Source organism: Cebus imitator, unplaced genomic scaffold (assembly GCF_001604975.1).
Source record: "Cebus imitator isolate Cc_AM_T3 unplaced genomic scaffold, Cebus_imitator-1.0 Scaffold230, whole genome shotgun sequence".
Taxonomy (NCBI): domain Eukaryota; kingdom Metazoa; phylum Chordata; class Mammalia; order Primates; family Cebidae; genus Cebus; species Cebus imitator.
The window spans coordinates 353,559-367,636 of record NW_016107545.1 but is presented as its reverse complement, the minus strand read 5'-3'; the positions used below and the strand labels follow the sequence as shown (position 1 = coordinate 367,636).

The 14,078-nt window shown below is 39.0% G+C and overlaps 1 protein-coding gene across 1 annotated transcript in view; it reads left to right on the top strand.

The window, feature by feature from the left end:
* NOC3L (NOC3 like DNA replication regulator) overlaps positions 1 to 13,799 on the top strand; it is a 35,739-nt gene extending 21,940 nt beyond the window's left edge. The window contains exons 14-20 of the mRNA XM_017497372.2: positions 412 to 475; positions 614 to 685; positions 1,043 to 1,224; positions 2,228 to 2,356; positions 3,053 to 3,150; positions 12,291 to 12,375; positions 12,700 to 13,799. Of these exons, the coding sequence (XP_017352861.1) occupies positions 412 to 475; positions 614 to 685; positions 1,043 to 1,224; positions 2,228 to 2,356; positions 3,053 to 3,150; positions 12,291 to 12,375; positions 12,700 to 12,828 (759 nt within the window). The 3' untranslated portion in view covers positions 12,829 to 13,799. The remainder of the gene's footprint in view (positions 1 to 411; positions 476 to 613; positions 686 to 1,042; positions 1,225 to 2,227; positions 2,357 to 3,052; positions 3,151 to 12,290; positions 12,376 to 12,699) is intronic.
* The last annotated feature ends 279 nt before the right edge of the window (positions 13,800 to 14,078 follow it).

Sequence of the window (14,078 nt, the reverse complement as noted above, 5' to 3'; positions counted from 1 at the left end):
TTTTTTTTGAGATAGGGTCTCACTCAGTTGCCCACGTTAGAGTGTAGTGGTATGATCACAGCTCACTGCAGCCTCTACCTCCCAGGGCTCAGGTGAGCCTCTCACTTCAGTTTCTTGAGTAGCTGGGACTACAGGTGTATGGTTCTATTTTTTGTAGAGATGGGTTTTGCTGTGTTCCCCAACCTTGTCTTGAACTCCTGGGCTCAAATGGTCTGCCTTCCTCAGCCTCCTAAATTGCTGGGATTACAGGCACAAGTCATTGCTCCTGGCCTTAAAGGTCTTTTTTAAAGATATAAATGGTAATTATTCTTTTTTTATTCTTTTTTTTTTTTATCTTTTTAAATTTTTTTTCTTGTTTTATATTTGGTAATTATCATTCTTACTATTTCATCCCCTCCCCGCCTTTTTAAGGACCTAAGCTATCAAGAAAGTCTTTACTGTGTCCAGACTGCTTTTCATATTCTTTCTGGACAAGGTAAGATATTTTCTTAATCAAGTTTTGTTTGGAAATACGTGTGTGTGTGTGTGTGTGTGTGTGTGTGTGTGTGTGTGTGTTATAGCATACCTTTGGATGCTCTAACATACCTAATTGGTGTTTGTTGTCATTTCAAAGGTGATGTTCTGAATATTGATCCAATGAAATTCTACACACATCTTTACAAAACACTGTTCAAGTTACATGCAGGTATGTGTATGTTTAGATAACGTTTCTTTTATACATATTTATGTTTTAAGAATATGTTATGACCAGTCATTGCAGACAAATGAGAAATAGGAGCAGGTACATAAAATGCTGACCTGTCAGTGCCATGCGTCTATATTTAATCTTATGTAAGACTTGGAGAAAGAGCTTTTGGAATTGACTGGAGATGCAGTAAGTATAGCCTGCTGCATCTCCTTAGCAGTAGAGCACTACCTCATTGGTTAGGGAAATGGTTTGGGGCAGGTACCCTAGTTTATCTCGGGTTTATCTGAAGGTCAGTCCAGTTGCATAAGGAAAAAGTAATGAGAATGGCTCTGAAGGGTATGTCTGCTGTTTTAGGTGCTACCAATGAAGGTGTTGAGATTGTACTCCAGTGCCTTGATGTCATGCTAACTAAGCGCAGAAAGCAAGTTTCTCAGCAGCGAGCCCTTGCCTTCATCAAACGCCTTTGTACCCTTGCTCTTCATGTTCTTCCAAATTCAAGTATTGGCATTTTAGCAACTACCAGAATATTAATGCATGTAAGTAGTGATACAAATGAACAGAGCCAAGTTGTTATAATGCAATGACTTTTTTTTTTTTTATGCATGTCTTTTTCCTCCTTTTATAGTATCATTTCAATTACAGAAGTAATTCTCACTTGTAACAAAATCAGGTGACAAAAGAAGTACATAAAATTGAAAAATTACTTTATACCTATTGACACTTCTCAGAGTGTCATTAGGTGGGTCTCCATTTACCATTTAGTGAGTATTTTTCCAGCAGCCTTTTAAAGTTCATATGTAAACACATACACTACACATAGAAACAACACAACTTTTTTTTTTTTAATGGAAAGGGGATTATGCTATATATTCTACCACTTTTTTAACCTTAGCATTTAATCATGGTAAACACATTATTATGTCAGCACAAATATCACTACTGCATTTCTTTAATGATTAAGGTTTATTTAGTTCTTTGCTTAACAAACACATAGTTCTGACTGTGTGCCTTCTACTTTTATAAATGCTTTACAAATTTAATTTTCATAACTCTGAGATAGCCAGTTTTACATGTAGGAAAACTGAGGTCCAGAGAGGTTAAGTGTCTTGCCTTGAGTAGCACTGCTAGTCAGTGGTAGAAGTGACACAAATGTAGGCAGTCTGGTTTTTCTGCTTCTTTCTATTTCTCTTGATATAGGTTATTTCTTTTTTGCTATTACAAATGATGCTATAGAGAAAAACTTTATATATATTTATCTGATATAATTATTTCTATAAGATTCCTAAAAGTGGGATTTCAAAGAATACTGTTTTCTTTTGCCTGATAAAATAAATTTTCAAAGCAAGCCAAGATACAATATTTTTTTTGCAACTCTTATGATATAAACTTAAATTGTTTTATTGAAACTAGGTGTAAAGACTTTATGCTAAAGCTCTTATACAACCATAAATTTAAATGCAAATACAACAACAAACCAGTAACATCTGTTACATTAACAGTGTTAATTTAACCACTTCTTTTTATGTGACATTTTTGCAGACTTTCCCCAAAACAGATCTACTGCTTGACAGTGAATCTCAGGGAAGTGGAGTTTTCCTCCCCGAACTGGATGAGCCTGAGTACTGCAACGCTCAGAACACTGCTCTGTGGGAACTGTATGCACTGCGAGTAAGAGTGGCCCTGGGTTTTTTCTTTTTGGGGATGTGTGTGAACAATTTTTTTGCAGTTTTCCTTCAAATAGTTGTTATTGCCAGAGTACTTAATTTTGTTTGTGCGCTGCCTTTTTTAGAGTTCCTGTTTTAGTACGCGACATTTTATTTTGTTCTTACTGTTCTTTAAGCTGTTGAGGTACATTTTCTAAAGAAGCAGAAAACTGTCAGTTCTATAGGGTGCGGCTGTGGAAGATTTATCGAAATCTTTCCGTAACACTCTTCAGAGGATTTGTTATCAGGTGCATTTCTATTGAGTCCTATCCAAGGAGATTTTAGGAAGCTCTGTTTCAAGATAGATTCATGTATACAGTGATCCTACGGTATGGACAGCATTAGAGTGAGACTTGTAGAAAATATGTCAGGTAACCTGTTGTCAATCGACTTTTTTCACTCTGAAAGAGGAATTGGTTTTTGATTTTTCTTTTTATATTGTAAAAGCAAGACTAAACTATATCACTGGTAACTTGATTTGTTTTAATCCTGTGAGCAAAGATGATTATCTTCTGTAGGTAATGTACTTCTAATCAATTACATACACTGTACACAGGGGACTAAAACAATTGGTATAATTTTAAGAAAATCATTGCTGTGGATAGTGTTTTTTGTAAAGGACTGACCTGTGCAAAATGTGATTGTCCCATTTCCCATTCAGAGGCATTATCATCCCATAGTGCAGAAATTGGCAGCTCACCTGATCGCTGGAGCACCTTCTGAAGGCTCAGAAGCACTCAAACCAGAGTTGAGTCGAAGGTAATATTTAGAATTGCCTTATTCTAAGACTACAAAATTCAGCTGATAGCCACTTACTATAAGAAGTCTGTTTTATAAAGTAATATATTACAAAATGTAAAGTGCCACTTGGGTATCTGTATTGGTCTTGCTTCATATTCCTTAATTGTTCTGAAAGAAAGCATGCTAACTATGATTTTGTTAATCACTTAAAATATTTTTTTTTCTTCTGTCATTCAACTTGAAAAACATTTTTTTAATCATGAAAAATTTCACACTTACAGAATATTAGAATGGCATAGTGCATGCCCATATGCCCCTCCCATCAGTCAGGTTCAACAGGGAATAAGATGTGGCTTCATGTGAAGATAAAACACAAGTCAACCAAATTAAGCTTCTTGCTTTGTCCCCTCACTGCACCTATCCCTACCCCCGTTAGGGCAGACAAGGAGAAATGGGCCTGTTAGGGCAAGATGGAGAAAAAAAAAAAAGGAGAGGGAAGAAAAAAGGTGCTTTGGAAGAATCCCATCCAGAATGGCAGCTGTTACTTTTTTTTGGTACTTCCTGACCTGTAAGCAGCTTGGATGGGTACTTCCAGCTTCTACCTCACACCCTTCTAGATGGGGAAAAGTTCCTCCTAAAAGAATCTTCTTTCCCTGAACTGTTTACTTTGAAAATTTTCACAAATACAGAAAGGTGAAAAATAGTAATGACCTTATTTTATATACTGATAGGAAATACTTCAGTTATACAGAGAAAGAGAAAATGGTATAAAAGATACCCACAGTCCATTTATGCTGCCATAAAAAATGCCTTAGCCTGGGTAATTTATAAAGAACAGAAAGTTATTTTCTCACAATTCTGGAGGCTGGGAAGTTGAAGGTCAAGGTGCTGGTAGGTTTGGTTGACTGATGAGGTTGCCTCTCTACTTCTGAGATGGCATCTTGTTGCTGCATCTTCTGGAGGGGAGGAACTCCATGCCCTCACGTGGCAGACCAGACAGAAGGGGAGCAGGGCCACAGCTTCACTGCATGAAGCCTCTTTTATAAAGACTTTAACCCATTTATGCCAGAGGTTGCAAATTTTTGTGTGTGTGTGTGAAAATCAGACCTTGGCAATGACCTTGAGGAGTAGGATATAAATAACTCCTACCAGTGTAGAGTTCTGATAATGGAACACTAGGCATAAATGGGTTAATCCCATTCATGGCTTAATCACCTTTTAAAGCTTTCACCTCATAATACATTGACTGTTAAGTTTCCATCTCTGAATTTTGGCGGGGACACATTCAAACTATAGCACTGTGCAATGTACTCATTACCCAGAGTTAATATTTTGCTGTAGGGTTTTTCCTTTTGCAGGCCTATTGGTTTCTGTAGTTCAGAGATGACATATTGGTGACCTGTGATCACCAATCTTAAATATTGAAAGAATTCACCTAAAATTTACATTTCCTGCTTTTCTTGAAATACTGGGAGGTTTGGTGACATTGGCTTATATTTTACCTGGCAATAGTCAGTTGCTGCCTCCTCTACATGAGACATGAATTCTGCAGTTTTCCATGAACCCTTTCTTTCTGAATAGGATAGAGATAACTTTTGGCATTATTAAATAATAAAATGGCCATTTACTTTTTCTTCCCTCACACTTCTCACTTGTCCCCAATCTTCACCCCACCAGCCTTCTTTTTTTTTTTTTTTTTTTTCTAAATTGCATTTTAGGTTTTGGGGTACACGTGAAGAGACTGCAAGATTGTTGCATAGGTACACACATGGCAGTGTGATTTGTTGCCTTCCTCCCCATCACCTATATCTGGCATTTCTCCCCATGCTGTTTTTCCCCAACTCCCCACCCCCTGCTGTCCCTTCCCGATTTCCCCCGACACACTCCAGTGTGTGATGCTCTCCTCCCTGTGTCCATGTGTTCTCATTGTTTAATACCCGCCTATGAGTGAGAACGTGTGGTGTTTGATTTTCTGTTCCTGTGTCAGTTTGCTGAGAATGATAGTTTCCAGGTTCATCCATGCCCCTACAAAGGACACAAATTTATCGTTTTTTTTTTTTTTTTATGGCTGCATAGTATTCCATGGTGTATATGTGCCACATTTTCCCTGTCCAGTCTATCATCAATGGGCATTTGGGTCAGTTCCAAGTCTTTACTATTGTAAACAGTGCTGCAATGAACATTCGTGTGCATGTGTCCTTATAGTAGAATAATTTATAATCCTTTGGATATATACCCAGTAATGGGATTGCTGGGTCAAATGGAATTTCTATTTCTAGGTCATTGAGCACTCGCTACACTGTCTTCCACAATGGTTGAACTAATTTACATTCCCACCGACAGTGTAAAAGTGTTCCGTGTTCCTGTTTCTCCACATCCTCTTCAGCATCTGTTGTCTCCAGATTTTTTAATGATCGCCATTCTAACTGGCGTGAGATGGTATCTCAGTGTAGTTTTGATTTGCATTTCTCTAATGACCAGTGATGATGAGCATTTTTTCAAATGTTTTTTTGGCCTCATATATGTCTTCTTTTGTAAAGTGTTCATATCCTTTGCCCACTTTTGAATGGGCATGTTTTTTCTTGTAAATCTGTTTTAGTTCTTTGTAGCTTCTGGATATTAGCCCTTTGTCAGATGGGTAAATTGCAAAAATTTTTTCCCATTCTGTTGGTTCCTGGTTCATTCTAATGACTTTTTCTTTTGCTGTGCAGAAGCTGTGGAGTTTGATTAGGTCCCATTTGTCTATTTTCGCTTTCGTTGCCAATGCTTTTGGTGTTTTAGTCATGAAGTCCTTGCCTATGCCTATGTCCTGAATGGTTTTGCCTAGATTTTCTTCTAGGGTTTTTATGGTGTTAGGCCTTATATTGAAGTCTGTAATCCATCTGGAGTTAATTTTAGTGTAAGGTATCAGGAAGGGGCCTAGTTTCTGCTTTGTGCACATGGCTAGCCAGTTTTCCCAACACCATTTATTAAACAGGGAATCCTTTTCCCATTGCTTGTTTTTGTCAGGTTTGCCAAAGATCTGACAGCTGTAGATAAGTTGCATTACCTCTGATGCCTCTGTTCTGTTCCATTGGTCTATATCTGTTTTGGTACCAGTACCATGCTATTTTGATTACTGTAGCCTTGTAGTATAGTTTGAAGTCAGGTAGCATGATGCCTCCAGCTTTGTTCTTTTTGCTTAGAATTGACCTGGCTATGCAGGCTGTCTTTTGGTTTCATAGGAAGTTTAAGGTGGTTTTTTCCAGTTCTATGAAGAAGGTCATTGGTAGCTTGATGGGGATAGCATTGAATCTATAAATTACTTTGGGCAGTGTGGCCATTTTCACAATATTGATTCTTCCTAACCATGAGCATGGAAAGTTTCTGCATTTGTTTGTGTCCTATCTTATTTCGTTGAGCAGTGGTTTGTAGTTCTCCTTGAAGAGGTCCTTTAGATTCTTTGTTAGTTGAATTCCTAGGTATTTTATTCTCTTTGTAGCCATCGTGAATGGCAGTTTGTTCTTGATTTGGCTGTCTTTAAGTCTGTTATTCATGTATAGGAATGCTTGTGATTCTTGGACATTGATTTTGTATCCTGAGACTTTTCTGAAGTTGCTTATCAGTTTAAGGAGATTTTGGGCTGAGCCAGTGGGGCCTTCTAAATATACAATCATGTCATCTGCAAGTAGAGACAATTTGATTTCCTCCTTTCCTAATTGAATACCCTTTATTTCTTTTTCTTGCCTGATTGCTCTGGCGAGAACTTCCAATACTATATTGAATAGGAGTGGTGAGAGAGGGCATCCTTGTCTAGTGCCAGATTTCAAAGGGAATGCTTGCAGTTTTTGCCCATTCAGTATGATATTGGCTGTGGGTTTCTCATAAATAGCTTTTATTGTTTTGAGATACGTTCCATCAATACCTAGTTTATTGAGAGTTTTTTAGCAGAAAGAGCTGTTGAATTTTGTTGGAGGCCTTTTCTGCATCCATTGAGATAGTTATGTGGTTTTTGTCTTTGGTTCTGTTTATGTGGTGAATTATGTTTATAGACTTGCATATGTTGAACCAGCCTTGCATCCCTGGGATGAAGCCTACTTGATCATGGTGGATAAGCTTTTTGATGTGCTGTTGCAATCGGTTTGCCAGTATTTTATTGAATATTTTTGCATCTATGTTCACCCTGGATATTGGCCTGAAGTTTTCTTTTCTTGTTGAGTCTCTGCCGGGTTTTGGTATCAGGATGATGTTGGTGTCATAAAATGATTTGGGAAGGATTCCCTCTTTTTGGATTGTTTGGAATAGTTTCAGAAGGAGTGGTACCAGCTCCTCTTTGTATGTCTGGTAGAATTCGGCTTTGAACCCATCTGGACTTGGGCTTTTTTTGGGTGGTAGGCTATTAATTGCTGCCTCAACTTCAGTCCTTGTTATTGGTTTATTCAGGGTTTTGACTTCTTCCTGATTTAGGCTTTGGAGGATGCAAGTGCCCAGGAATTTATTTATTTCTTCCAGGTTTACTAGTTTTTCTACACAGAGTTTGTAATAATTTCTGATGATGGTTTGTATTTCTGTGGAATCTGTGGTGATATCCCCTTTATCATTTTTTATTGCATCTATTTGATTATTCTCTCTTTTCTTTTTTATTAATCTACCTGGTGGTCTATTTTGTTGATCTTTTTGAAAAACCAGCTCCTGGATTTATTGATTTTTTTTTTTTTTTTGAAGAGTTTTTTGTGTCTCTATCACCTTCAGTTCTGCTCTGATCTTAGTTATTTCCTGTCTTCTGCTAGGTTTTGAGTTTTTTGATCTTGTTCTTCTAGCTCTCTCAATTTTGACGACAGGGTGTTGATTTTAGGTCTTTCCTTGCTTCTCCTGTGGGCATTTATTGCTGTATATTTTCCTGTAGACACCACTTTAAATGTATCCCAGAGATTCTGGTATGTTGTTCCTCTAGACACTGCTTTAAATGTGTCCCAGAGATTGTGGTATGTTGTGTCTTCATTCTCATTGGTTTCAAAGAACATCTTTATTTCTGCCTTCATTTCATTGTTTATCCAGTCAACATTCAAGAGCCAGTTCTTCAGTTTCAATGAAGCTGTGCAGTTCTGAGTTAGTTTCTGAATTCTGAGTTCCAACTTGATTGCATTGTGGTCTGAGAGACTGTTATGATTTCCATTCTTTTGCATTTGCTGCAGAGTGATTTACTTCCAATTATGTAGTTAATTTTAGAGTAGGTGTGATGTGCTGAGAAGAATGTATGTTCTGTGGATTTGGGGTGGAGAGTTCTGTAAATGTCTATTAGGTTTGCTTGTTCCAGGTCTGAGTTCAAGTCCTGGATATCCTTGTGAATTTTCTGTCTTGTTGATCTGTCTAATGTTGACAATGGGGTGTTAAAGTCTCCCACTGTTACTCTGTGGGAGTCTCAGTCTCTTTGTAAGTCATTAAGAACTTGCTTTATGTATCTGGGTGCTCCTGTATTGGGTGTGTATATATTTAGGATCGTTAGCTCTTCTTGTTGCGTTGATCCTTTTACTACTATGTAATGGCCTTCTTTGTCTCTTTTCATCTTTGTTGGTTTAAAGTCTATTTTATCAGAGACTAGGATTGCAACTCCTGCTTTTTTTTGCTCTCCATTTGCTTGGTGAATCTTCCTCCATCCCTTTATTTTGAGCCTTTGTGTATCCTGCATGTGAGATGGGTTTCCTGGATACAGCACATCAATGAGTTTTGGCTTTTTATCCAATTTGACAGTCTGTGTCTTTTGATTGGGGCGTTTAGCCCATTTACATTTAGGGTTAATATGGTTATGTGTGAATTTGATCCTGCCATTTTTATGCTAGCTGGCTATTTTGCCCTTTAGTTGATGTAGTTTCTTCATTGTGTTGACGCTCTTTACCATTTGGTACGTTTTTGGAGTGGCTGGTACTGGTTGTTCCTTTCTATGTTTAGTGCTTCTTTCAGGAACTCTTGTAAAGCAGGCCTGGTGATGATAAAATCTCTGAGTAATTGCTTGTTTGTAAAGGATTTTATTTCTCCTTCGCTTATGAAGCTTAGTTTGTCTGGATATGAAATTCTGGGTTGAAAGCTCCTTTTCTTTAAGGATGTTGAATATTGGCCCCCACTGTCTTCTGCCTTGTAGGGTTTCTCCTGAGAGAGCTCCTGTGAGTCTGGTAGGCTTCCCTTTGTGGGTAACCTGACCTTTCTCACTGGCTGCCCTTGGCATTTTCTCCTGCATTTCAACCCTGGTGAATCTGACGATTATGTGCCTTGGGGTTGCTCTTCTTGAGAAATATCTTTGTGGTGTTCTCTGTATTTCCTGGACTTGAATATTGGCCTGCCTTGCTCAGTTGGGCAAGTTTTCCTGGATAATATCCTGAACAGTATTTTCCAGCTTGGATTCATTCTCTCCGTCACATTCAGGTACACCTGTCAAACATAGATTAGGTCTTTTCACATAGTCCCATATTTCTTGGAGACTTTGTTCATTTATTTTTACCCTTTTTTCTCTAATCACGCCTTCTCTTCATTTTATTTCATTGAGTTGATCTTCAACCTCTGATATCCTTTCTTCTGCTTGGTCAATTTGGCTGTTGAAACTTGTGTATGCCTTGCAAATTTTTCGTGTTGTGTTTTTCAGCTCCATCAGTTCACTTATATTCCTCTCTAAGCTGTTTATTCTCGTTAGCATTTCGTCAAATGTTTTTTCAAGGTTCTTAGTTTCTTTGCATTGGGTTAGAACATGTTCTTTTAGCTCAGAGAAGTTTCTTATTATCCGCCTTCCGAAGCCTGTTTCTGTCAATTCATCAGACTCATTCTCCCTCCAGCCTGTTCCCTTGCCAGTGAGGATTTGTGATCCCTTGGAGGAGGAGAGGCGTTCTGGTTTTGGGTGTGTTCATCCTTTTTGCACTGGTTTCTTCCCATCTTTGTGGATTTATCTACCTGTCATCTACAGAACAGTAAGGGTTGCTGCCACTTTCTTCTTCTGCTATCTTTGTCCCAGAAAGATACCCGCTAGATGTCACTCTGAGCTCGCCTTTATCAGGTGATTCTTTGGATATACGAGGGTCAGGGAGCTGCTTGAGGATACAGTCTATCCTTTATAGAAACTCAAGTGCTGAGCTGTGAGCCCCTTTGTTTCATTCAGAGCTGCTGGGCAGGTACGTTTAAGTTTGCTGCAGCAGAACCCATAAATGCCTTTTTTTTTCCCCCAGGTGCTCTGTCCCAGGGAATTAGGGCTTTATTTATTAGTTTCTGTTGTGCTGCTGCGTTTTTCCAGGGCTGCCCTGCCCATCGAGAGTGTACCCTAGTCGCAGTCTGCCTGCAGAGGCTTTGCTGAGCTGCTGTGGGCTCTGCCCAGCTGCCATGTGAATTTCCCTGCAGTCCTGTTTATAGGGGTATAGTTTGAAGTGCCTTGGCAATGGCGACCTGCCTCTGTAATGGCGGACTCTCTCTGTAATGGTGGACTACCTCGGTGGACTGCCTTGGTAATGGGGGACCCCCCTCCTCCACAGAGCTGGACTGTCCCAGGTTCAGCTGTGCTTGCTATGAAACTCTCAATCCAGAGCGTTTCAGATTGCTGTTTTTTGTGGGGGTGGAACCAGCCGAGCTTGATCATCTGGCTCCCTGCCTCAGACCCCCCCTTTTTTTTCAGTTGAATGGGCAACTCTGTCTCCCAGGCGTCCCAGTCACCAGTTGAAACGGAGCCCGGATTCATGTGATTTCTTGTGTGTAGACCCGCTGCGCCGGCTGTAACACTGGAGATTCGTGATGCTTTTTTGCTTGGGAATTTCCTGGCCTGGCTCCCTGTTTCAGTCCCCCCTTTTTTTTTCAGTTGAATGGATGACTCTATCTCCCAGGTGTTCCAGTCGCCTGTTGAAAAGGCACCTGGATCTGTGTGATTTCCTGAGCGGTGACCCCCTGCACCAGCTGAAATAGCCGTGCTGGAGATTCGTGGCACTTCTCTGCCTGGGAATCTCCTGGCCTGGCTCCCTGTTTCAGTCCCCTTTTTATCAGCTGAATGGGTGACTGTCTCCCAGGCGTTCCAGTTGCCTGTTGAAAAGGCGCTGGGATCTGTGGGATTTCCCATGTGGCAACGCACTATGCTGGCTGAAACAGCCACACAGAGATTTGTGGTTCTTTTTTGCCTTGGAATCTCCTGGCCTAGCTCCCTGTTTCTGTCCTCTTTTCATCAGTTGAATGGGTGACTCTGTCTCCCAGGACCTCCAGTCGCCAGCTAAAACGGCCCCTTGACCCATGTATTTTGTGCAGAGACCCACTGCACCGGCCAAAACAGCCACACTGGCGACCTGTGGGGCTCCTCCACCTGGGAATCTCCTGGTCTGTGGGCGATAAAAATCCGTCTGGAAATGTGGCGTCCACTCACCCTCCGCACTTTAGCTCGGAGCTGCAATCCTGAGCTGCTCCTAATCAGCCATCTTGGATCCTCACCCAACCTTGTTTTTTTAAAGGGGGAAAAAAAGGAGAAAACAGTTCTTTGTCACTCTTCTTAATGATCATTTTATGGCATGTTTTGCTAAGGAAAGATGTTTTCTTTTGTGGAGAAGGATGAGGAATGAGTTTATCCCAAAGGCTTAAGAAAGGAGACTCATAGTGGGCTTCTGGAGAATGGATATTGGGATGTGAGCCTAATTGACAGTCTTGTAGGCCTTTGTCTATCAGTTTTGGAAAGTGCAAACTAATTCCAAATCATTAAGCATTCATTTACATGCCATGGGTATAGACATGCGTTCTGTCCTGAATGGCCTCTGCTTGTTTTTCATCCAGGCCAGTAGTTGAAGGGTTACATGTTAAGTCTGAGAAGAATGAGTCCATGCTTCAGCCTTCTGGCTTCCATGACTAAAATAGGCTTAGTTGCATATCAGTGGGTTGGGATATGATCACACTGAACTGAAGGTTTACAGCTTTGCTTTCTCTCTGGAGTCTACATCTGTATTGCTAAATGTATACCAGATCTCTCTGGGCTGGATTTAGCTGGTTAATGTTGACATTACATGGGAATTTAGGATTTGTTAAGTGACTGGATTGATTGGTTAGTTTCTAAAGCAGGCCAATCTTATACCTTAATATATGGGTTTAGAATGAATCATTCTCTGGGTATAATCTAATTATTTTTGAGTTACACAGATGTGGTATCTTTATATTTACTGTTTATGATTTAGATCTGCTGCTGAACTTTTTGAGGCATATAGCATGGCAGAAATGACATTCAATCCTCCTGTTGAAACTTCAAACCCCAAAATAAAGGTATGGGATATTTTTTATTTTTTTAAAAAGAAGAAATAGAAACTAATTTATCTCAATAACTCTAGTTTGCTTAATTATTTTATAGGTAGTTTTTTTTTTTTTTTAAATGTTTAGGAGTTCTTGGTAGGTTCGATGTCTGAGGTTGAAATTCTATAGAGGGGGTCATGAAACTGTTCATTCAATATAGGATGTGTCCAAGACATTACCAAGCACCTGTCATTATATTGCATGTGTTGGTGTCAGCTGTTGCCATTTTCAACTTTTTTACAGGTTGGCTTTAGCTTATAGCATAAGTAGTTTCTAACTCATACTTTATTTTCCCAGGGTAAAGTTTTACAAGGGGATTCATTTTTGAATGAAGATTTAAATCAGTTAATCAAAAGATACTCCAATGAACTTACTACTGAGTCACCTCTGGATTTCACGAAGTATTTGAAAACATCACCATACTAGTAGAGGAATGAAGTCAGTGGACTTTCTTGTATATGTGTGTGTGCAGATGTACATAAAGATGAGTTGTTAACTTAGGACCTTTTCTTTGTGTACAAGGAAAGCTTCCTAAGAATGATGAGGAAGAGGAGGAATAATTACCCCTTGCATGGCACAGGGTTCTGCTCCTATTCTGAATATGTCATTTCATCAATGAGATCGAAAGCCTCTTTTTTCTCCCCAGTATTTGGAAACTACTTTCTTACTAATGCTGTCTTCTAAAAACTTCATGTACCTTATAGTCTTAAAAAAAAATCTTTGGACTGGATCTTATTGAAGTGCAGTTGCTATATTAAAATTAGGGCACAGAGCACAGAAAAATCAAGACCATGAGAACACTTTTTATCATTTAGCTACTTTTTGTAACTAAATACTCTTTATTCTTATTGCAATACTGTGAATGGAAATGAGAAGCATTCTAAATTTGAGTTAATATATTTTTATGAAGATTTTTGAGGAAAGAACAAAATAGCTGGTACTCAGGTTCATTGGCTCTTGCTCGATGATCCACTTCAAGAAGTAACCTAATTTAGCCTTTAAAAAAAGGTATTAATGTTCGTTATAGCTACTTTCAAGGAAAGTTTGAATATGACTCTAATCTCTGAAGTTCTTCACATTTTCTGACATTCCTTGGAGGGTGACTGGGGAAGAATTGCTTCAGGGTAGAAGAACCAGGCCCAAGACTTTACCATTCTGTTCCATGGACAAAGGATACTCAGTGAGGAGCTTTTTCCCCTCTTGGAACAGGTAAAATGCTTTTCCTTATTAACATAATTATAAACCAGTATTTTATGTAACTGCTATTCCTGTATTCTAGGAGTGGCCTAAGAAATGCATGTTTTAGTGACTAGGTTATAAATATTCTCTGTTGTGAATAGCTGAATAAAATAGCTGTTTTTTCTGCTTCCCATTCTTGTGATAATTTTTTTTTTTTTTTTTTTTTTTTTAAAGCACAGCAGTCCAACTAAAGAGATCTCTTACTGTTTCAAAGTCATAGAAGCCAGTTATTTTACTCTGGAGCTTAGAGCTTTTTTTTCTCATGAAGTAAATGAAAGTAGAAAATTCCTTTATCATTCCAGCAGAGTGAGAGGAGAGGATATGAGCTTAATAACAGTGTATGTCAGTCTTTTAGCGTATTATATATGATTTTAAAAAGTGGTTCTCGGGTCACATCATTTTAAGGCTTCATTATGTAATGAGAAAGGTATGATTCA